The sequence below is a fragment of the Semicossyphus pulcher genome, unplaced genomic scaffold (genome assembly GCF_022749685.1).
Source record: "Semicossyphus pulcher isolate SPU_LCO1_2020_fin unplaced genomic scaffold, fSemPul1.0.p SCAF_9, whole genome shotgun sequence".
Lineage (NCBI taxonomy): Eukaryota > Metazoa > Chordata > Actinopteri > Labriformes > Labridae > Semicossyphus > Semicossyphus pulcher.
The window spans coordinates 11,231,184-11,255,112 of NW_027211770.1; the positions used below are offsets into that span (position 1 = coordinate 11,231,184).

The following is a 23,929-nucleotide window of genomic DNA, read 5'->3' on the forward strand; positions in this document are numbered from 1 at the left end:
GCTCACATCTGTTTCTATCTCTCACCTTTCACGCGTGCCCTCATCCTCCAATCGATACCTTTAACCCTCGTTTTCTCCCCGCTCCTTGTTCTCCTCCCCTTGCTCTGTTCTTTCTTTACCATTCCTGACTTTTCTTCAGAAGATAAAAGCCTTCAGACGGTTTCATGTCAGACATGTGAACAAAGCACAGGAGCAGGCATCTGACTCAATCCTATATGGGACCTAATGAGCGAAAGGCAGCAGTGTGGTGAGCGCTCACGCAGTAACAAGGTAAAGGAGGTGAGATTTAGGTTAGACGTGAGTGAGATGAAACAGACATGTATCCATGTGTAAGTGGTAGGTCATGTAGGAGAGAGACAAAACGTGGTGTGCTCATATTTTATGACGCTTTTCCAAGACTAAAGAAAAGCACTAAGTAGGTGCACTTATAAATGGATCAAAATGGGTTTTGATGTCACTTTTTATCCACATTTATTCAGACTGAAACGTTTCAATGACTCACAGCTCAGAGTGTTGCCTTGAGCTAAAGTGCTAACATAGCGCTGACGATAATCTTCCAAGGCATGCCAGAGAAACTGTCAATGCATATTTCTGTCAGGAAGCAACCATGTAACCTGCCACAGTATATGTTAGTCATTAAATGTATAGATCCGTGTTCAGAGGTTAGAAGTATCTGTACTTTGTACTCCTTACTGTGACCAAAGAGGCTTGTTACAACAGCACGTAAAGACCCATTTTAACCTAAATTAATTAGACAATAACATATAGAAAAGATGTAAAATAATGAAAACAACTAAAAGGACGAGGCATCAGGTGAATGGGATGTCTGTGACCGACTCATTTGCACACTGGGGCAAAGTCAATGTTTATTATTTCCATTGTATTGCATTTTAGAATAGTTGAAGGTAAATTTTCGAAGGCTTTCATTTAAATAAATGTCTGTTAAGTCACTATCTATTGTTGAATGAGGTAACGCAATGGTGAATGAGCCTATGGCACACTGATGAAAGCCTTTGCATTTGCAGTATTACAGACTGGATGTCGTTGGCGACTTTAGCGGAAAAAATTACAAACGGTGTAAAAAGGAAAGCAACTGTCAGCAAAGAAAATCAAGAGTTAGAAACCGTGATAAACAGAGCCAGCCGCTAACGTCTGGTTAAATTGGGAAGCATCCTCCTGCAATTACTGTATATCACCATTAGGAAGCACCCAAGAGAACAAAACTGAACTCTCCACTAGTCACTATCTATCGCTGATTGAGCCTGTATCACACTGATGAAAACTTTTGCAATATGCAGTATTATAGACTGGCTGTCTGTGGTGACTTTCACGGAAAAAATCACAAGCGGCGCCCAGTTAGTGACGCGTTTTCCATCAGCCAGCAGTAGTTGTCTGCCAGAGAGGGTAGGCGGAGCTAAGCGGCTGCTTTTCCGGTCTCTGCGAGTGTTGCGAGTAAACAGTAATCTACTATGGCTGAACAAACAAAGAAAAGATCGATGACTACAGATACAACTTCAAAAATAAGTGAACATCCAAAGAAAAAGAAACAAATTAGACGCTCAGATGAAGGCAAACAGTCTAAAAAGGAAAGCGTTACAACCGTGTGAGTGTTTACTTTTGCACTTTTACTTCACGAAAGAAGCTGAATCAGTACTTTTACATTTACCAGAGCCTTTTATTACACAAGCATCTGTACTTTCGCTTGGAAAAATGTTTAAACTTGTTACATGACACTGTGAAATTGATTCCGGATAAAGGGAAAGCCTGTCTCTATTTCAAACCAAACCTCTGTTTCTTTTCTCTCTTCCATTCATTATTCACTGACCGGCCAACTTCCCCAAGAGCTGGATCGGACCAAAGACAATCCTCTCTAGCACGGTTAGAATTTTATAGAACATAAAATAGTGAGGTCAATATTGCACACATGTAAACACAAGAAAAACACACTGGAGATTTGTTTAAACTTCTTCTTGAAAGTTTCATATTAAACGTCTTTTTTATGCCCTATGCGTCATTCATATCATTCCCTTTCCCCCCTGCCATCTCAACTCCCCCGCACACATATCTCCCCTCTACAACTTTCACCTGCACCTGCCTTGCTCATGCCCCTTGGGTCCTGTAGGTAGCAGACCCAGAGCAATGGAGCAGCAGAACCCAGCAGTGGATTAGCCGGCGTGTGAGAGAGAGGCCAGATTCAGACACATTCCTCAGGGGGAGACACGGCAGCTAATCCAACCCCGGTGCTTACTCTATCAACCCCCTACCAGCTGCACTTTGCCCCTGCACACACACACACAAACACACTATAACCCAGGCGTGAAGATTTCAACTCAGATGCATGCCAGCTATCTCAGCGTACACATGCTTTAGTGTAAAACCCTAGAGGGCACACATGTTCAATACACACTTTTATTCATACGTGTGCATGAACCTGCCACAGTCTATAAACATATACAGCATGCATACACGCACACACACGTTTGTCTAATCCCCCCCACAAGACATGCGACCTTTGACCCCTGTGTGACATGAAATCCTTCCCAGGCGTCAGTCCTCATACATGGCCTCTGCTAATCGGAACATGCAGCCGGGTTTACAGGTACAACAGCCTGAGACCCTGAGGGGGAAACTGAGCCTGTGCCGTCTGACTGGCTGCTCAGTTGGCTGGCTGGTTAGCCGACTGGTTCTGTTCTTCTTGTTGCCGTGGCCGACACATAATAACACTTTGACCACATGAATTTACTGTCAGTATGAGCTGAAGCGTGCAAATGTTTGCCCGAACATGCCTCCATACACGAAATATGCTCAGCCATGCCTGCACACACATATGAGCAGGAATATATACTGTTTATTCTTTTTTGGGAAGTAGGAAAGGTTGAGTCATGGACACACGCACACACACAGATGCACACAAAAACAACAGCAGGATCGGGCAAGAGCCGGTCTGATTGCTCATCAAGCAGTGGGAGAGGGGAGAGGCGTCAATACGAGTGGAGTCCACTCTCCTGGGCCCACCTGTCGATTACAGTGGTAAAGACAAGCTGCCTGGTGCCTCAATCCATTCCCAGCAGCCTCCACTGGGCCTGAACGCACCTGAAGAATTCTGATGCCAGGAGGGAATAAGGGACTTTCCACTCCACACCGGCAGATACACGATGGTTTGCTTCGGCTGCATAAACCAACGAGATAAACAACTCTACAGAGGAATGGAGCGCGGATACAAATCTATCGCTCATGTGGTGGAGATTCGGTTTGTAAGGGTAGAATGAGATAGATAAATATCGAGCCGTCCACAGAAACATGTAAAATGAGATTTCTACAAAGCGCTACAATACATTTCATTGAGCGGGAAAAAAACACAATAAATACAGAATAAAACACCACTGAAAAAAAGCGAAAGCCCACAAAGTGCTGCAGCTATTTACAGCACAAAAGGTCCAAATAAATCACACAGCATTGTATTAATAAATGTGATATTATCAGCATTTGGCCCCCAGAGTTAAATTATGTTTTCTGAATATTTGGCCAAAGGACAACAATCCCATTGCCCTCTGCTGCTTTATAATTAGACAAGATTAGAGCAGGATCAGGCTGTTTTCTCCCATTTATTCTCCCAAGGGAGGCAGAGAAAGGATGGGAGGACAGCTAACCTTGGACACAGAGCAGAAACATGCAAAATGATCATCTGGACAGATTTGCACTGGAGTTTCAGGTATGGAGCATATTTTTTTCACTACCTTTGAACTGTGAAACACACTCAATAATATCCATCCATTATCTATACCGCTTATCCTGTTCAGGGTCCCAGGGGGCTGGAGCCTATCCCAGCTGTCATTGGGCGAAGGGCGGGGTACACTCTGGACTAGCAGTCAATCACAGAGCCAACACATAGAGACAGACAACCTTTCACACACACACCCACACCAATTAACCTTACAAGCATGTCTTTGGACTGTGGGAGCCGGAGACCCCGGAGGGAACCCACGTATACACGAGGAGAACATGCAAACTCCGCACAGAAAGGTCCACCTTGCCAGGGTTTGAACCAGTGACCTTCTAGCTGTACGGCAACAGCACTAACCACTGCACCACCGTGCAGCCCTCAATAATATTTAACAGTATGTTATTCGAATGTACTTTATATTGGTGGGGAATGATGAAAGCACAAGTCCTATAATAGCTGCAGACCCTCTGGTTTAAAGTTTCAGCACCATGGACAGCTCTCGTACTGCTTCACAACACAAAGAGGCTCCCGGTTAATTTATTAGGTTTCCTTATGAACTTACCCTGCTGACTTCACGCCAATAAATCTTGCCAAACTAGGGCACAGGATATAGATTTTTATGGAGGTCATTGCAGGTAGAATTATTAAATGGGCATTAATCAAATCCGGAGCTATTCGCATAATTGATTTAAACCTCACCTGATATCCAAGCTCTGCTCTCAGACAGCAGAAAGTTTAATTTGTTGAGCTATTTAAAGCTAAAAGAATCCAGAGACTGCGGTGATAAAAAGGAAGCAGAGCTATGAGGACGAGCAGCTCTTGAAGAAAGCTTCTCTGAACGTGTTGATGCTCTTTCTATGTGCGATCACGGCCTCTCACTCCACTGCTCCCCGTTTCTTCTCCGTGTTTTTTCTTCTTTTTTTTTTTTTTAAAGTGCAGGTCGGTGACTCTTCCAAAGCTAGATGGCAGAAGAGGCCCACTGCAGCCGCGCTGCGCTCTGCGCCGTCATCATCCCATCTTTGCATTGCAAATTGCCCAGTCCCATCACTCCCAATAACGGCTGCGCTCGATCTCCAAAATGAAAATCAGAGTTATGGTGGGATTGCCTACCGGGCGAATTTCTTTCATCAGCTTTCGGGACGGGATGCTGCCTGTCTGAGTCTCACCTAACACCCCCCCCCTCTCTCTCACTCACACACACACATACACACACGCACACACACACACACACACACACACACACACACACACACACACACATAAACCACATGCTGTCATTAGCAGAGTTCATTTCTTCCTCAGGATTTACATCCTCACCATAAAGACGTGCCTCCTCCTCTCGTGCCACCCACACCTCACTGTTCCCACTTCATGATTTGTTACCCACACAGGAGCCACATCATACTTACACAGGACGCTCTCTCTCTCTCTCTCTCTCGCTCCCTCTCTTTCCCTCTCTCTCCCTCTCTACACCCCCCTCCTCCCCTCCATCACCACCTTTTCTCTCTCACTCTGCGTGGTTCAATTGCAGATCGATAAAGGCAGCATTCAGATGGTAGGCTAGACTCGTCTCTCGGTCCTGATAGGGATTAAAACAGGAAATATGTTGCACAGCAGATACAGGCGCGCGCCGGCTCAGATCCCCACACTTGATGCCCCTCTCAGCAGAGATGGTTGAGCCCTCGTCCAGGTTGCTGTGGTCCTCTCCTAAAATTCAGTCTTGCTCACTTCTCTCCTATCAGCTGACATAGCGCGGCGGGCGGCTCTGCCTGTTTCTCCTCTGAGAAGGGAGAGGAAACCTACTTCAAGACTGAAAAATTAGCCTTTAGGTTACATGTGTTAGTTGTGAGCATGAAGGGGATTTACAGGGACGGATACTACGACGGATCTATTGAACTACGGGACATTTTCAACAGGAGATGCGTTAAATGTGGCCGGGGGGACTTTGTTCAAGCCAAGACGATGAGGATTAGGACGGGAATTGTTTTTTGGAATCTCATCTTTTCACTGATGTTCACTTGTGTGAAAGGTACGAGCCACTGCAGCAATTTCTCCGTCTTTTTTTCTCATGCGCATGTGTGTGCGCGTGCGTGTGTCTGTTTAAGTGTGTGCGTGCGTGCGAGAAAATCAAAAGCTTTAACGTTACGGACGTGCGCAAAAAAAATAGGCTGCCACGGTTTACTGGATGGAGTTTTGAGGGACGCATTTCACTCAGCTCAATGCAGGCTTTGACTGAGGCGCTCAATAGATATTCTTGCGGTTGCCTACGCTTCTTCTAATAGCCTACGTGAGCTGCTTTGCTTAGTAGGGTAACTAGTGAATTGTTGAGGCGCAAGTGCATGCACTGCAGATTTCATATAGGATGTTGAGAGATTCCCGTTTATTTGGGCTGGAGCTGTGCGCATTTTCTCCTTTCTGGGTCGAGTTTTCAAGTATTCATGTGGGGGATTTGCGTCAGGCCAGTTTCTCCACAGAAATGTGACTGGAACCGTTATGTGGAGGGGGTTAAGGGGGGGGGGGGGCAATTAGTAGTGTGGAACCAATTTGTCGACTGGTGTTTATCGGACTTGCCAGTGCAGGCAGGTGTAAGGTGGGCTTGTTAGTATTCTACAGGCTCTTTCTTTCTCAGGGTCTGTCCTTTGAATACTCGCTCTGGCTGCTGAGGTAACCGCTGGTTCCATCTTTTTTTCCCCCTTCTCCCCCTTAAGTGCATCATCTAATTTTATTCACACCGAGGAAAATCTCAGCACCACTCCTGTGTCACTTTTCTCACACAGTTATTCAAATGGAGGCTTTTTCGCCCCTCTTTAGATAAATGAGGCAACACAATCCCTCTGCGACTTTGTGGTTCACCGACTGACCACCCCAGTTTTTCTTCCCCTTGTTTACCCCACTAATTAGATTCATGCTATTTACATGCAGCCACAGCTTCTGCAATTGTTGCTTATTTTCCACACCGCAATTTACCCTGTGCTAATCCATTGTCCACTGACATTTCAACATCGTCAACAACAATTTCCTGCCAGGCGGTCACATGTTGATTACAAGAACTCTGAATAAGTGTGTGATTATCTGTGCCCGTGTGAAACATATACTTAATATTAATGTGAAAAATTCTAATTTCCAGCTGAAATTAAAGGGGAAGAAGAAAATCGAATTCCAACCCTCGAAGGATTTTCTTCACCATGTTTGTGTGTAAGCGCATGTGTGTGTATTCAAAGAAATTGCGCCTGTTAATCTGTTGAATGCTTCTGAATATGGGCACTCACAGATATTAATTTACATGCAGATTGTTCACCCTCCGAGTAATTCTCGTGCCTGTCCATTGGGGGTGGATGAAATGTGAGGCATGCAGAGTAGCAGCGCCCACCGAGAACGAGCCAAGTCAAGGCGAGCTGAGTCGGGCGCTGGTGCTGTTTCATCACCACCCACATTGTGGCAATGTCAAACCTCGAGGCCACTGCCAATCCTCCTAGTTCTGTTACTTATTAGGGAGCCAGCCAGCCAGGAATTGGGGAAGCATGGAGGGGAGGAGGAGGAGGAGGAGGAGGAGGCCTGGGTCTCCTTTTGGAAAAGTGCAAAATGGAAATAGTGACACAGAGCAAGAACGGAGGCTGATCCATGGAACAGCTGTTGTTCCTCTGCTCTGACAGCTGACACAATGTTTGCTGAAGTAAAAAGATATCTGCTGGATCTGGCCTGTGACTCACCTCCTGCTAAGATAATGATGCTGTGAAAAAACAACAACAAGAGAAGCAGCCCTGGATCTAGCAAAGTTTGTTCAGCATCGCTTTGCTGGAGGTGCTCTTCCTTATATTAGATTATTTCTGAGCCAGGATGGAGCGTGTGGGCGGTGCACAGCTCTCATGCTCAGTTCACAAAGTTATGTCAGGAGGCACCTGTCTGATTCTTGGCTCTCGACACAATTTAGTGAAGTTTAGCAACTTAGTTTGGGAAATGATGAATTGTACAAAAGATATTTTGTTATTGCGGCAGTACACGACCAAACAACTGAGGACAACCACTGCAACTGTGCCACCTAATCCTGTGGGAACTTAAAAAAAAACAGCTTGACACAGACACAGATTTGGGAAGCTGAATTGCAGGGGCTGTATTATTCTTCTGAACAGAGTGAAAGACTCGGGTCAAATACAAATTGAATTCCTTTACAGTGACAGTGAGCGCTGTGCTGTAGCTTCTCTTGAGTGCAACAGCTGCGTTTGCCCTTTTTTCTTATGACACCCATCGATCAGACGGCGATCAATCAAGTTCATTGTGATGAAACAGTCACGAAGCAGAGGGGATGATACCACGAGAGAGGAGGGGAGATGTTGTCAAACTGGAAGAGGATCCAGATTGGATTCACAGCCGCAGCTTCCTCCATCTGCCCTTTTTATCTTTCATGAGAGTATTCTTTATTAAAACTGCCGCACTTTCCTTTCTTAACCTTTATATTTATTTCAAACTTTCCACATCAGAGTCGACTCAGATACTCAGCGTCCGTCCGCTGGGACAGTCCTGATAGTGACCTGATAAGAAACGCAGCAGGGGTCAGGATCATCATGGAAAGTTTAAGGGGACACAGGAGAGGACAAACTGAGCGCTCGGGCACTGGCCTCTTTCCTGCGCTGACATTAGCATGTCAAATGATGATTAATGATCGGGAACAGATTGTTGAAAATTGTCCATCTGCTGCGTCCCGCCACTTCTCGGATTTTTCAGCATCCCCCGAATTTCCATCTAGCGTCCATATTTGGTTAAAATGCAGTCGTTTTATTAAACCCTATACCGGAGTTGCTAATTGCTGGTAATCAGGTTGGGCCTGCACAGACAGTAATCTGGCCACTGAGCCCTTGATGAAGACTTTCTCTCAATGTGATTATGTAAACAGGCTGGAAAGGCTGCTGGGGCTAATCAGGATTACAATTTGTCTGTGTAATTATACACTATCTACAGGGAATTTGGGGCATTATCCCACTGCCCCTCTGGTTTTTGATCTCCAGCAGAAGAAGATGAGCAGAGAGGGAAAAAAGTGGACACTTTCCGGAAGAATCACCTTGGTTCAGCCGGAGCCGAAAGGAGCAATATACAATTTTCCGGGTTACAGGAACTTGGAAAAGTAACAATTTTACTTTCTGGACTCCTGATGCCTCTTTTAGTGCTGACATCTCAGCGGATAGCCTTAGTGGTGCACCAAAGTACTATCAGCTCGCCCACTGGCCTCTGCCCCCCGGCTTTGGGCCCTGCACCAGGCTCTTAGATGTTGCTGACAGGTCCCTGCGAAGGTCGGATATAGTTTGCCGGTTCTGATTAAGTCAGTTCTTCTCAGGTATCAGTTTTAATATAAGCAGCACTCTTGGGAGGGAGAGATTGGCAATATCTTGTCTGCAGGAAGAAAAATAGCTCAGCGCTTGTTAGATTAAATGTAACAGGTTGAGGGGAGGCTGCTTCCAGAATCAAGGCTGCAGATTCAAGGTGGACTGTCCTCCTTTCTGCAGGTGCTGTTTTCAGAAGGGATTCAACTCTGTTAACAGTCTGGAGGCGTAATCAAAGATAACATAGGTGCATTTATTTAGCCTTAAATCTGCAGTGGTAATAATCTAGAGCACCTGACAGGTTGAAACGTGCCATCAGATAGTAGTTTGTTTGCTAACAGTCATAAGAAAGGAACGTGGATGCGGCCAAGCATTTATTTTTAATTAGATGAAACGAATAAAACAAATGACATTGATGCATATGTATGTGATCATTGAAGCACAGTAATATCCATACCATTGTATATTTTTCCATTAATCTTGTAAGCCCTGCATCCACAGTATGCTCACATACTATATATCCAGTGTTATTCACTTTACAACCCGTGACCATGGCGTGCCCGCATACTCTCCATGAATCTTCCTCCACACTGACCACCGCTGCTCCTGTTTGCGTCTGTGGCTGTCAGCTACACTTATGATATGTGACAGCAGAGCCGGCCGGGGCCAGGCACGGCCAGGCAAACAATGTGAAGGTAATTGAGCAGGTAGGCTGTTTGGTGGAGGTTGCTGTGATTCCACACTATATTTCAACAGCAATTAAAATGATAGGTGAGGAAAGCTTAACAGATACCTGTTTAGACTCTCAACTACACCAATTTGCTGTCAATGTTGAGGAGGCTGCACGGGGGATTTCATATCGCATCTAGTTAGAAAATAGACCTCGACAGGTGGACCATACAAACTCACCTGCCTGTGAAGCGCTCTCAGATCTGCAGTTCAGAAGCGTAAACTATTGATTTGTTCATAAATGCTACATTGGTGTTAATTAAACGATTGACTTTTTAACTTCTGAAGTTTTCTTGCAGGTTGTGTTATGAGTCAAGTAATAAAAATTGGTCTCTCATGAGGTGTTTTTCCAACAAGGTAGAAAACAGATTCAGGGCTCTGCTGTGCATACTGATACAAAATCATTATTTGAATTATCATCTGATTACAGGGTTTCATGCTGCGCACGCTGGCCTTTGGTCCTGGTCTGTGGAGCTGCATTTATACAATAACTTATTCATCGATCTTTGTACAGTCTCAGTTTGAAACCAGGTATACATTTGCTCGTATAGGTAATATGAAGGACACACACAGTCACTGAAACAGAGCCGCTATTATGGAAGTGCAGCGGCAGCAGTTTAGACCCGCAGTTATGGTCCAACTTGTGGAGTGTAAAAGCAGTGGAAGTAGCAGCGGGTTAGAGGTGACGAGGAAAAAAAGAAGGAACGTTAGAGCGCCTTTAATGTGCCACCTGCTGGCAACGAGTGTTACAACTCTACCGTTATTGATGCATTTGTAATAGCTGCTCATCTGCCTTTCAGGTTTCTTTTGAGAAGGGCGAGGAAGGGGAGTTAGAGGTCAACAGGAAGTCAGCAATGTTAATTGACTAAAAGAAATTGGTCAATCTATTGACAAAACTAAGTTGTCAGCTACTTTGATTATTGAATTGAATTATTTGGGGAAATTTTAAATAAAAACCAAATCTCAAAACCTGTGGGATTTAGTGTGTTTCTATTCCAGCATTTGATTAACACTACAGCTCAGTTTGATACATCCATCCATCCATTATCTATACTGCTTACCCTGTGGCGCGGAGGGGCTGGAGCCTATCCCAGCTGCCACTGGGCGAGAGGCGGGGCACACCCTGGACTGATCGCCAGTCAGTCACAGGGCTGACACATTAAGACAAACAACCTTTCACATTCACACTGACAAGCAAATTTAGAGTCACCAATGAACCCCTAACGAGCATGGATTGTGTGAGGAAGCCGGAGTACCCGGAGAGAACCCACGCATGCATGAGGAGAACATGCAAACTCCAAACGCAAAGGCCCGCTACATCCAAACCAGGATTCGAACCAGGAACCTTCCCGCTGTGAAGCAACAGTGCTAACCACTGCACCATGCAACCCCAGTTTGACACAGTTATACTAAATGTTTATTATTCCCAAATGCAAAAACTGCAAACTGCAGCTGTCAATTCTACAATATTGTGCAGAATTGCATTACTTTCATTGCCTGTAGGGGGCGATAGCATGAAAACTCCTGCCACCTTTAAACGTCTCTCCTGCAGGTGGTGCAGAGCTGGTCATTCATTTAGAGTTGGACGAACAACTTCTGCAGAATCTGCTGCCAGCTTAAGTTTAATGAGGCGGTGTTTACGATTGAGTTTGAAGCGATTTCCATGAGTTGCTTAGCATCTAAAAAGAAATCCTCACAAAGTGAGAAGGTAGTTAACCAGAAGAAGATGTTTACCTGGAGAGTGAAACACACTGGAGTATTGTTTTTCAGCCTGAGTTGTCTTTAGAATCTAAAAAGACACACTCTTGCAACAGCTGCTTTCCTCTCCTCTTTGCGGGGAAAGTGAAGTGTTGATGTTACTGTTTGTTTGGAAGATTGGAGGCTAGAGAGACAGACGTCCTATTAGATGTGTTGTTGGCTCACAGTTGTGTGTTGTACAGCGGCTCTCACAGTGGTGGCCTGGCGTCAGGTGCAATATGGCTCAGCGGCACTTTGAGGACGTATTGGTGTCTCGCCATAAAATATCAGCTGGGATGTGGCTATAGCACCAGTGGCACACAGACGTCGGAAAACGGTCATTATACGTTGCTACATGGACACAAAACTGCTGTTATTTCCTGGTGCAATGGTTTGCGTTCGGTGTGTGTGTATCTGCATGTGCCAGCTGCATTTCAGCATGACAGTGTATTTGATTTTAGTATTTTTCACCCCAGTGGTTGGCAATTTAAAACCAGCGAATGGAATATTTCAGAGCCCCTTTCCAAATTGCAGTGACACACTCATGAGGTAATAGTCATTCTCTAGAAAGCCTCTTTTCTGTTTCCCTTGTACGGAGCCCATTTCCCTTTCATCAAGCATGCAGACAAGCATGGTGAGGGGCTGCGATTATGCACATTCTATCAGAATGAATTGTGAAGCTGCAGCACAGCCATGCAGATAAAATCCCTCTCTTTGGGGACATCAATTTAAGATTTTCTGTCTACTAAGGTTGCTGTTGAGGCCCCAGCCATCATCATTGTTGTGTTCCTGGATGTGCTGATGAAAAATTGTTTTCTCTCTCTCCTCCACATTTTATGTGTGTGCCTCAGAGTGCGGCTTGTCATAGATCTAAGAGAAAAGTGCTTGTGTAACTAAAAACAAAATTACTTCTAAATATAACCTCTAAGTGCTGCAGCAGCTCTGGTTTGATAAAGATGCAGACGGGGAAGATGCATGATCTGAAGGTTTGACAGCACACAAGCAGCAACGTTTTTTCCCCTCTATCTTGCACATTTCTGCTGATCAATGCTTATGGTTAGTGTTTAACATGATCTATAATTTTAATTTCCTTTTCTTTTTCCTGAATCCATATTCAGCAAAACAAGACGGTGTCCTTTTTATAGTGTTTTATAAGAGGTTTGATGCAGTGAATGAAGCCTAACAGGGTGTTTGCTGACCTTTATTTTGCTTGGTAAGGGCTCTATCTCTCCAGTCGCCGCTCTGTAACCAGGCCTCACTGATGGATATCTCCATGTTGGCTGATTTACCTTTAAGGTCAGGTGCAAATCAATGCAGCTTTTTTTTTTATACATATACTTTTCACTTTGATTACTGGCAGCAGTGCTGTTGCCTCTCTCTCTCTGTTTGTGATACGCCATAATCATGAACAAGTGCCATCGGAAAGCAGTAGAGGTGTCCTTGACTAAGCAATCGTGAGGAAATGAATCACGCAGAGAGGGAAAATAATACATGCCAGAAATAAGTTAAAAAGAGGAGCTTGAAAGCACGTAGCTCAGTAGGCTTGTGGATATTGGGCTGAGGATTTGTGTGAAGAAAGATGCTGTGATGTATGAAGGGTGAAGGCAAAATACTTTCTATGCAAAGATAGGCTGGTGGTCCAAGTGATGATCAAAGAGTTGTGCATTTTGGTATTATTTAGCTATATGTAAGAGTGTTTTCATTTTGAACACACTGCTGAGAATATTTATGCACTACAAGAAGAATCTATATGTTCCTTTCTTGTGCAATATGATTCAGCAAACTCAATAATAAAGCTCAGAGAAAAGGTGTTTGGATGCATTATGTACTTTCAGCTCACACAGACACCTTTGTGTGTCAGACATTCAGAAAAAGTCACTTATTGCAAGTTAACAATCAGAACCTTGTCTACTGAAAGTGGTAACCTCAAAGTTTCGTTCTCTTTGGCGGCACCTATGGCGATATAAGTGGTAATTGCGGGAGCACACCAGATATCCAGACAGTGTGACGGCCACGGTTGGCTCCAGTTGTAACTCGTCGCTTTCCTTTTAAGACTGTTTGCCTTCATCTGAGCGTCAAATTTGTTTCTTTTTCTTTGGATTTTCACTTATTTTTGAAGTTGTATCTGTAGTCATCGATCTTTTCTTTGTTTGTTCAGCCATAGTAGATTACTGTTTACTGGCAACACTTGCAGAGACCGGAAAAGCAGCCGCTTAGCTCCGCCTGCCCTCTCTGGCGGACCAACCACTGCTGGGTGATGGAAAAAGCGTCACTAACTGGGCGCCACTTGTGATTTTTTCCGCGAATGTCGCCACAGACACCCAGTCTGTAATGCTGTCGCCATTGTGTCACCTCATTCAGCAACAGATAGTGAGTGAGTGAGTGACGGTACTTTCAGGGCCGTAGAGAGAGAGAGTTGCAACATTGCAATGGCGGATCATGGAGCATATTGGACCTCCACTGATGCGACTCTCTGTCTATACGGCTCTGGATACTTTGTCTGGGGAGTAGGCGGGGCTGCTCCTCAGCTGCTCGGCTGCTGTCCTCACGTCCGCAGCGAGCACCTGCTTTCAAACACGTTGTCACCTGCCTCATAAGGACAGTCTTTGTAACACATTGCCCATGAAAGCACACACAGACCTGATGCCATCAGCCACATGCTAGGTTTTTTGCCTTGGCGTGTTTTAAATCACCTACCTGTAGTCCCTCCTTAAACAGCAGGCGCTGACTTAAAAAGTCTTAAAGCATCTTAAATGAAGCTTGGACACAGTATTAATAACAAAGTAACTTAATGCACACTCCTGCATCACTGTGCTGTAGCAAAGCACTCAGTGTGAAGCTCAGCTTTTTAAGGAGAAGAAGTGTAATTGGCCTTGAAACATAAACATCCCATGAGTCTGCCGGAGCTCAGAGACAGAAGGAGCAAGTCCACATTGAGTTTCTTTGGTGTCTAGACAAAGAGACACACCGGCTGCACTTAACCAGCGCTGAACTATTGTAACAAAGTGATATATCCAGCTGTGTCTGATGCAGCAGTAGCTCAGGTGGTAGAGCGTGTTGGCCATTAGTCATATGGTTGGGTTCTTCCGCTGGTTAAAGTGTCCTTGAGACAGACAATGACGCACACAATGTTCCAGATGTGTGTGGAAAATGTAAATCAGCATCTGCCAAACGACTGTAATGTGATGCTACAGTTTGACATTGTTGATGCAGCATCCTTCCTTCTGGATGCTTAGGCTTTTCAGAGGGTAGTCCCTTTACAGTGTCCTATCAACCTCGCCGCACATCTTTACACGGAGCCCTGCAGCACCTGTCTTGCTGCCGTGTTTGTCCACACATCACAATTTCTGATATATAATGCATCAATGGTGTTGTTTTACAGATGGTCCCTGTTTTAGTGTCTGAAGAACTTTACAACCTGCAGCTCTGAGGAGAAATATGCGTTGTTCCTACATTAATGCATGAGGTTTGTTATGTCTACTGTAAAGGAGGATGCTACATCATCTTTAATTTCCGTTATTAAGGGCCCAAAAACTTTACTTTAAAAATAACTGACTGCTTTATGCCACAGGATTTTTGTAAGATTAGATCAACTTTATTGTCAGACGGGAAAAATTGTTTTAGACATGCAGGCTGCCACATAAACCGGGGGACAAAAGAGTCAATAAAAGATAAATACAGCACAAAACACGGCGGATAAATTCAATTCACTTTAAGGACAATATAAGAAATGGAACACAATAAATCTGCCAAACTAAGTGCTGCAGTCTTTCATCAGAATTCAACAGTTTCACTGGCGGGGGAGAGAGTGGAGTTTGTCTAGCAGTTAAATCTGCCCTGCGGGATCCTGAAGCAGCTACCTGAGGGGAGGTCAAACTGTGAATGTTTATTTTCTCAGCCTGTTTAATGACGGCCCGCTCAAAAATAGTCAACCGGGATGGGCTATCTCTCACATCCATCAGCAATCATCCATTACCCAATGGTCTTTTTGTCACTCATAATAATTTGGATGGCGGTAAATGACTGTTCCTCCTCTCCCTGCTGCACATTATCATTTCTTTTTATGGCCAGACTACAAATCTGCATTAATGGTGGAGGAGAGCGCGTTGGCTGTTTACTTGTTCAGGGGGCACCGATCCCTTCATGTGCTCGAGCATGTTCTTGAAAGCAGAAGTGCTCTCCTTCATGCTAAAAGCAAACCTGAAATAACCCATTTAGCTTGCAACAAATTCTATAATAAGAAACCCGCTATGATGCATAATGTATTTTGTTTACAAAATCAATCTTATTTTGTCGCCACACGAGGCACAGCACTGTGGTTCATTAACGGCTTCATTCTGACCAAAAACTCTGTATTTACCAGGCAAACACATTTAGTAGTCTTATTTCACCCCTTGCATTAGTAAAAAGCTCTGCAAGGCCAACACATATAAATATGCATGCAGAGCTACACACACACACACACACACACACACACACACACATTCGCTGAGACTGACAAAGACACAAACACAGGTCTCATCAGGGCGGGAGACATCTGCCATTTCCTTGTCTGTGTTTTTCTCAGCAAGTATAACAATCGGTTATAAGCATCAGAGGTGATGTGCAGTGAAAAGGTGGTATTTGTGTGTGTATCTAAAAGGCCATGGGTAAATGTAACTATTTGAGGAACAGCTGGGACCGCTCTCGAGCTGTCTGTCAGCCGGGCCGGCTGCCTGCTGCGGCCTGTGTTCACGCCAGACTTGTGCTTTTTGATACTGATTCATATTTCTGAACCGCATTTTTTCCCCCGACTGTGCAATCACAGCATGTTGTTAATTTGGTTTCTCATCACAATTTATTGCCGGTGTGGCAGAGTGGCACTAACGCGGGGTCGGAGAAAACCCCAGGGGACAGCGCTTTTACAATTGAAGTGATGATGGAGGTCGGAAGGGTGACCGGTTTCAGAGAAGACGTTTTGTAGGAGGCAAATGTCCTCTCTCATGCAGGAACACATGTTGTCGTCGCATGGTCCTTTGAAGTAACGAGATCCGTGTTTACAATGTTCTTTTTATAGATGCCGCTTTTATTGAGATGATGGTGCTTACCATATTACAAGCTCCTATGATTCACAGCCTTGAAAAGAGGGATTCTAATTCATAATGGATAGCTTATAGAAAACAAGGACACACCACGCGGGGGGAGGTAGCTGTTAAATGAGAGGTAGGTGAGACTTGCAACACTTACTGCATTGCTCTCAGTTACACAGAGAATATTTGGACTAGACCAACCAAATTAATGTGTATTATACTTTAATCTGTCTGCTAATTACTTATACTATTTCGATATGATTACAATGACATATCGTTCCAATACTAATTATAATGGCAGAAGTCCGGTGTTTGAACTGAACCCAACCTTAGGGACAGTTGAAACACTGATCAGGGTCAGGAATGTAAAAAAAACCATTCAATTTTATTAATTTACTTTTGCAATAACTTGTTGAAACTGTTCCCATCCTATCTGCCATGAAAGAACATCATGTGCTTGCAAGACACACTGTCTCTGACCCATGCTAACCATGTCACTTAGATGAACACAAGGATCTAAACTAAGTATATTTTTTGATTACCGTATAATACGGAATATAAGACGCAGTCTGTTATTTATTTTTTTTTAAGATAATTTTTTTGGCCTTTGGCTTTAACCATAGGACAGCTTGAAGACAGACAGGAAATGCAGGGAGTAGAGAGTGGGGGATGACACTCACCAAGTGATCGGCAGACCGGGAGTCGAACCCGCGACCAATGCGACAAGGACTGCAGCCTCTGTACATGAGGCGCCCGCTTCACCAACTGAGCTAAACAGCGCCCCATGCAGTCTGTTTTTGGGGGTATCCCAGAGGGGAAAGGGAGGGGGAAAATAGCTATTAATAAAAACGTGTATACAAGTTATTTCAACACTATTTCAATCTATTTTCCTTTAAACATTCAAAACACACATAAATTCCAGCCTACCATCTGTTTTCACCAGTTTGCAATCCTGCTATCTACCAGTGCTGTAGCTAGCAGTAGCTGGCAGCCTACAGTAATGTTGATTGTTGTGAGGGTGGTGGCTACAATGGCGATCATGACAGTGCATGTCCATGACAAAGTGTTAGCAACATCAAGTTAGTTTTCTTCGCATAAAATAGTGAGGGAAACAGCACTGCTGCATATTGTAAATAGGAGACATTGTAGCGGCTTGGACCCGGAAAGAGTTTAATGTGGTGATGTGACGTCACAACTTCACAACCATTGTCTGGGCAAAATACCTTTATGACAGTTTATGACACTATGACAAAAATATTGCTCTTGAAAAAATGCTTTTATACCTCCAAAATAGGCATGAAAGTTTCAATAAATGCAGCAGCGATTGTTAAATATGTCTTCTGTCTTCCTGGTGGTTGCAACATCTAACTGAGCACGAGCAGTATGAGTGCCATCTCTCTAGTGTGTCTCTGATTGAAGATCAGACTTGTTGCAGCTGTCCTTTGTTGCACCTGTGCCCACTCTCCCCTAGACTCCCATTGTAGTAAATGAGAGGGATCAAAAAGGGGGGATAACAATGAGGAGGAAGTGAATGAATACAGCTGAGTGAGACAGAGAGAAGGCGAGGAAGAAAGAGGGGAGGGTTTCACCAACAATGAAGGATGAAAGGAATAGGTGGGAAGATATAACTTGGCAATGATCATGTGTTCTTTCATCTTTAGTACAACAGAGCTATCAGCCACACAAACACTGTTAACTCTATTTACTCTGAGTAGTCTGCAACAATAGTCATCTAATGCTTGACAAACACTGAAATATTTCAGGGCCTAACGGGCACCGTCCCTGCTGTAGTTATAACTTCCAGGTGATTCAAGTAAGAGCAATAATGCTTGATGTTTGCCTTCTAAAACTGAGTAGGTGGGTTATTGCCACACAGCTCAACACAAGGACAAGGGGCCTCCTCCATGCTCTGATGATATACTCAACCAGGGTTGCTTCAGGTTTATGTTCTCGTACAATGGTTAGCCACAATTACACATTTACAAAATGACCTCACCACAACTCAAGTCTAGTTTACTTCACTTGCACTCATGGTTTTTATAGCAGTGATTAAAAGTGCATGTGTCTGGTTTCATGTATTTTTCACTGGGCTGTTTTAAAAGTCTCACTCTAACACACATTAAATGAAGAGAAGTGTGAGAGTCTGTGGGGACGCACCGTGCTGAAATCTAGTGTTGTACTGGATTAACAAAAGATACATTTAATGCTTGAAAAACATAAAAAGAATGTACTAATATATTTTATTTACTTCAATATAATTGGTGTATGAGAAGGCACATGAGTTCCTCATGTTTCAGCAAATAATCCAGATGCTTGTCCTCAAAGTTTTGGGGGGAAAGGTACTTTATTTTATTGTTTTTGGAAATGTCCAAAGCATTAAATCTTCTGGAAAGATGTTATAAAACGTTTGTCAGAGATGTTTAATACCAAAGTCCCTTTAAATGTCAAACTCTGTGTGTGCATGCAACGTGTCCCGAGGACTTCATACAAACATCGAAACAGACAAAACTTCTGACTTTGGACTCACATCGCTGGGGGGGGCGAGCGGAAGACTTTGTTCAGCTCTGGGAACCATGCAAGGATGTCGTGAAAGATGTAAACACAGGCTTTAACTGAGAGGAAATGTAAACAATGTAGGGACATATGATATGATGAACGCTGAATGTGTGTCTGTGTGTGGGCGTGTCTGTTTCATGTACCCTTGTTTGGTGTCAAACAGTTGGATTGTTACTTTTTGTTTCTTTGATGTGATTTCATAACAAAAGAAAGTGATATATCTATAGTGTAGAAAAGTGTTAACATTTGAAGGGACATTCCACCAATTTAGTATCACCGTTTCCTTTAAATTCTGAGACTCACAAGGGACTTATTTGAAGAAAGAACAGAGATATTCTAGCTTTAATCGCTAGTATAGATCAAGTACTAAACACCTGATCCTATTATTTCCCATAATGCATCTGGATAGCATCTGTCATAAGAACCAAACTGCCTCCTACCAGCCCACAACTCCAGTTACTTACAATTAATCTGAGAGGTCCCTCCAGAGACTCTGCAAACTGAAGAGCACTCATCTCAACAAGTTAACTGCATGTGTGGAATTAGTGGCCTGGCCCTTTAAATAATAAAAAGAAACCCTAAACGTGTGTAAATGTGTAACACTTTCCCTTTAAATAGTCTCTTCTGTCTTAAATTCATGTTGTCAAAGTAAACAGAAAGCACTTTTGTTGCTGCCACAGTTGCTGTTGCATATTTAGTACAATTGCATCCTCCTGTGGCCATGCCATTTAAAAATTAATTATGTTTGCAAAAATGGAAGAGATGATTTGCAAGATAAATTATAGACTGAAGCCAAACATCAGCTGTCAAATAGTGTTGTTATTCATTTATGCCCGCTTAATTATCAGATTCTCCTGCTTTTCCTGAGATGAATCGGTCTAGACTGAAACTACAACAGCAAGGTGTACGTGTATGTGTAGGTGGGTTCACCCTCAGCACTCATCATATCTAACTCAGATTCTATTTTAAGGCCATTTTGAATTGTCAGTTTTGGTGTTGAAGATTTGTTGCTTTCAAGTGCCCATCCTTAGCTCTTACTTTACTTTAAAACTGCCCTGCATAGATCCAGTCAAAGTATACGCTGCTTTTAGTTGGACACTCAAGCAGGCTCTTTTAGTGGCAGCTTTGTAAAAATGAATGTAATGTGGATCTTACAGGAAGGCATGATTTCTGTCCATTATGAAAACTGAAATGATGATTCGTCACTTACATGTCTGTACATGATCAGTCAAAAATCCACACTTTTACATTGATACTCTTTACTTTGTTACCAGATTTGTCCTGGTAATTACGATATTCCCGGGAGCCCCTGAAAGCACCGTATCACAGGTTGGATCACGTTGACCCTGTAGGTGGCGCATCAAAGCTGCAAATTTGCCATGATTACCCTGTTTGCTCAAAGGTGGCAGAAATAATTGCAATTTAGACACACGACAAACCATGACAAGAAATTTTCCCCGCTGCACTAGCAGGCACAACATCATAAAACCTGTATGGTCACTTTATTTACCCTATCCACAGCTGTATCTTTAAATAGGTCAGGCTGCTTGATCGCACAATAGGGGTGAATTGGTCTCAGTTATCTGGACAATAGGTGCAGATATACTGTCTTTGTGATGATATCCCTGAGGGTGTTGCAAGATGTAAAGATAGTGGCAAACTGTTCCACATGATTATCATGTTTGTGTTTTTTGTTGTGAGATAGAAACAGCTGGCAGGCTTTGACCAAATATAATGAAACAACTCGAAAAGGGCGACATGCGTTGTCTGTGTTTCTCAGAATTGAACGTTTTGCCTGCTTCCTCACATCAGTGTATAAGAGGGGCGTACATTTTACTTGGGAAATTTGCTCCTGTTTACTGTAGTTAGAGGCCATTTGAACTGCATAGCTGCCAAGCGCTTTTCCCCCACATACTGCAGAGCGAGTCTGCGGCCAACACTATGCAAAACATCCTTTACCTACCAAGTGTGAAAAGCTAATTACGCTAGGAGTAAATTGTGGGGTGTAGACCATGCATCTTAATTAAGTTTGCATTTCATTAGACAACATGCAAGATAGCCTCAAATAAAATTGCACTCTTTTTTCATGCGACAGTGTGCATGGGAGCATGTTCGCACATTGTTGGTGTGAGTGTGGGAGGATACTGCACGTGGAAGTGTGAAGGAACATTGTAGCGTTAACGTCTGTGCTTGAGTGACACAGATTATGTCTTATGTGTGTTAGAGTTTCTTAAGTATGGCACATTTGCTCATTTACATTAGCACCACAGGGGTTAGCCAAGCAATCGTGTTATTGTTGCTTGACAATGATAGTATAATGCTTAACCTAATATGTCAAGGGTATTGATTTCTCAGCGAGCCAGTGCAACAAGGTGCAGAGATATATCTTGTGTGGGCTGTGAAGCAGAGTGTAAAGGGCTTGTGGCATCAAATTGGAAGACCTCTCTCGCTGCCTGTCTCTGGGGTTTTCTAAACCTCTGTGTAGAAGTGGGCCGTAATAATACCTCGCAAGCTTATTGTTCGAGATAACATAGAAACACATCATTGTGGTCGTCAATTATGCGTTTCTCCTCCATTATTACGGCAATAGGTATTGCAGCCTATTATTTTTTTAATTTGCAAGGCAGCTGAAAACATAAATGGAAATTTGGCTCTTATTCAACTGCTTGCTAGATTTCCCTCATAGCGTCTGCCAGCTGAGAGCAATGTGGATTCTCCAAACAATGTGCTCTCGGTTAAAAAAAGTATGGCACCTGAGCTTTACCAAGCACATGCAGTTGTTACAATAAAATGTTAAATGGAATTGCATCTGTATGGGCATGTTTAAGCATTTGAGAGCCATTCAGTTTATTTATTGCTGCTTGAATGTGTATTATTTAGAAACACATTTTTTTGGTACACACTGTGCGCTTGATAATAACTGTGTGTTTCTTTTCTTTCCAGGTTTTATCCATACTTGCGGAGGCACTTTAAAAGGGAGGAATGGGACGATAGAAAGCCCAGGGTTTCCATATGGATATCCAAATGGAGCGAACTGTACCTGGGTCATTGTTGCCGAGGAGGGGAGAAGGATTCATATAGTTTTTCAATCTTTCGCTGTGGAGGAGGAATATGACTTTTTATCTTTGTATGACGGGCACCCTCACCCGGCTAACTTCAGGACGAGGTAAGGAAACAGCTCTGAAGCCGTGCACCTTGAAAGCTGTGTTTGAAGGGATGGCAGGAAGGGACAGGAAATAAAAGGGAGGAAAGCCTTCAAGGTTCACCTTTGACAGGAAGTTCGTCTTTAATGTTCACATGACAAAGACGGCTCAGTCCTGTCAAGGAGGTGACAGGCAAGTCAGCAGCTCAGCGTGTGTGGATTGTTGAGCGTCTGCTCTTTTCTGACATAGTTTTGTGCAGCGAAGGCAAAAAAGTACATGGGGTTCTGATCAGGCACAAGGTAGGAAAAATCAGAGAAACCCCTTTTTTCCATGAAATACTTACGTTGTAAATGTGTTCCTATTCCAAAGAAACCCATCAGCCGTAAATCTCTAAGCAGAATCCCCAGCACTTATTTGTGAATGAGCGTGCTGTGTTGGCTCCACTGACGCATGGGTCAGCTCAGTAGCCACCATCCTTTTTTCAAATGCTCCACTGGAGGAGTCCGAGGTAGCGAGAAAACATGAAAATCAAACACAAAGATTTCTCTGTGTTTACTTCAGTCACTGAACAGGCAAACAAGTGTTTGCTCAGTGTGCTCTCTGCATTCTCACAAAAGCCTGACATTGGAGTCGTGTGGGAAGATTGTACTGTTTTTTGTTTTTTTTAACAGTTATTTCTCCCTCTCTTTAGTCTTTCATAGAAATATTTGTCTCTCCTCATTGTTTGATTTTGACATTAAATTCGCACTTTGCAGCTATGTATTGTTCAGTAATTGAATTTAACAGAGACAAATTGATTCTCATGGTGGGATGACAGGCCGTGATTTTTGCAGTTGAGGCTCATTACACCGAGCCCAAATGTAAGATATCAAAGGGATGAACATAAAACGCTGCACTTAACAGGCAGTGAATGTATAAATACAGAAACACAGAGGGCTAATGTTTTAGACTAATCAAAATGGGGCTAGTTTTGCCATCATCATTTTCTTGCCTGGTAAATCCATCCCTAAATATAGCAACTATTTGTGTTGTTTTGTCCTGAAAAGGACATATCATTCATCTGATTCAGAAATAATCTATACAGCAGCCTTCTCGAGATGCTCCATTTCCTACTTTGCCAAATAAAACCCGCTTTAAAAAAGAGCTCTGTTTGGATTTCAAAGAAAAATGCCTTAAAGGTTTTACATTTCCCTTGTCAAACCAAATTGCCCAAAATAAACCCTCTATTTATAGATAAGTGTGTGTATAAAGAGATTATCTCTTGTCTGAGCTGAGCTGATAGAAGAGTGAGGATACACACACCAACTTATGAACCTGTCCAAACACTTTTTGAAACATCTTAGTGTCTGATTATCCACTTTTATTCAAAAGCATTCTCCATCAGAGGTGAGAGTGAGGTCCAGCATTTCTGTGTGAAACACTCAAAAACACAGCAACAAAAGGATTTCTCCCGTGCCATTTACGTGGCTCAACTTCAGAGGAAGTGGACTGAGGTCACATGCTAATACAATGGAGGATGTATAGCAATGAGTGGCAATGAAGAGGAATAATTCAAGAGCTGAATCATTGTTGATACTTCAGCAGCTGAATCACTTTAGATACTTAAAAGATTATGTTGCATAATGCTGTTTCAAGGTCAGGCTTATGAGAGGTTTG

At 43.3% G+C, this 23,929-nt stretch overlaps 1 protein-coding gene across 3 annotated transcripts in view; it reads left to right on the forward strand.

The window, feature by feature from the left end:
• The first annotated feature begins 5,476 nt into the window (after positions 1 to 5,476).
• LOC138583571 (CUB and sushi domain-containing protein 3-like) overlaps positions 5,477 to 23,929 on the forward strand; it is a 231,744-nt gene continuing 213,291 nt past the window's right edge. For all 3 annotated transcript variants that reach the window (XM_069655437.1, XM_069655438.1, XM_069655439.1), the window contains exons 1-2: positions 5,477 to 5,753; positions 22,074 to 22,296. In XM_069655437.1, coding sequence (XP_069511538.1) covers positions 5,576 to 5,753; positions 22,074 to 22,296 — 401 coding nt within the window. In that variant the 5' untranslated portion in view covers positions 5,477 to 5,575. The remainder of the gene's footprint in view (positions 5,754 to 22,073; positions 22,297 to 23,929) is intronic.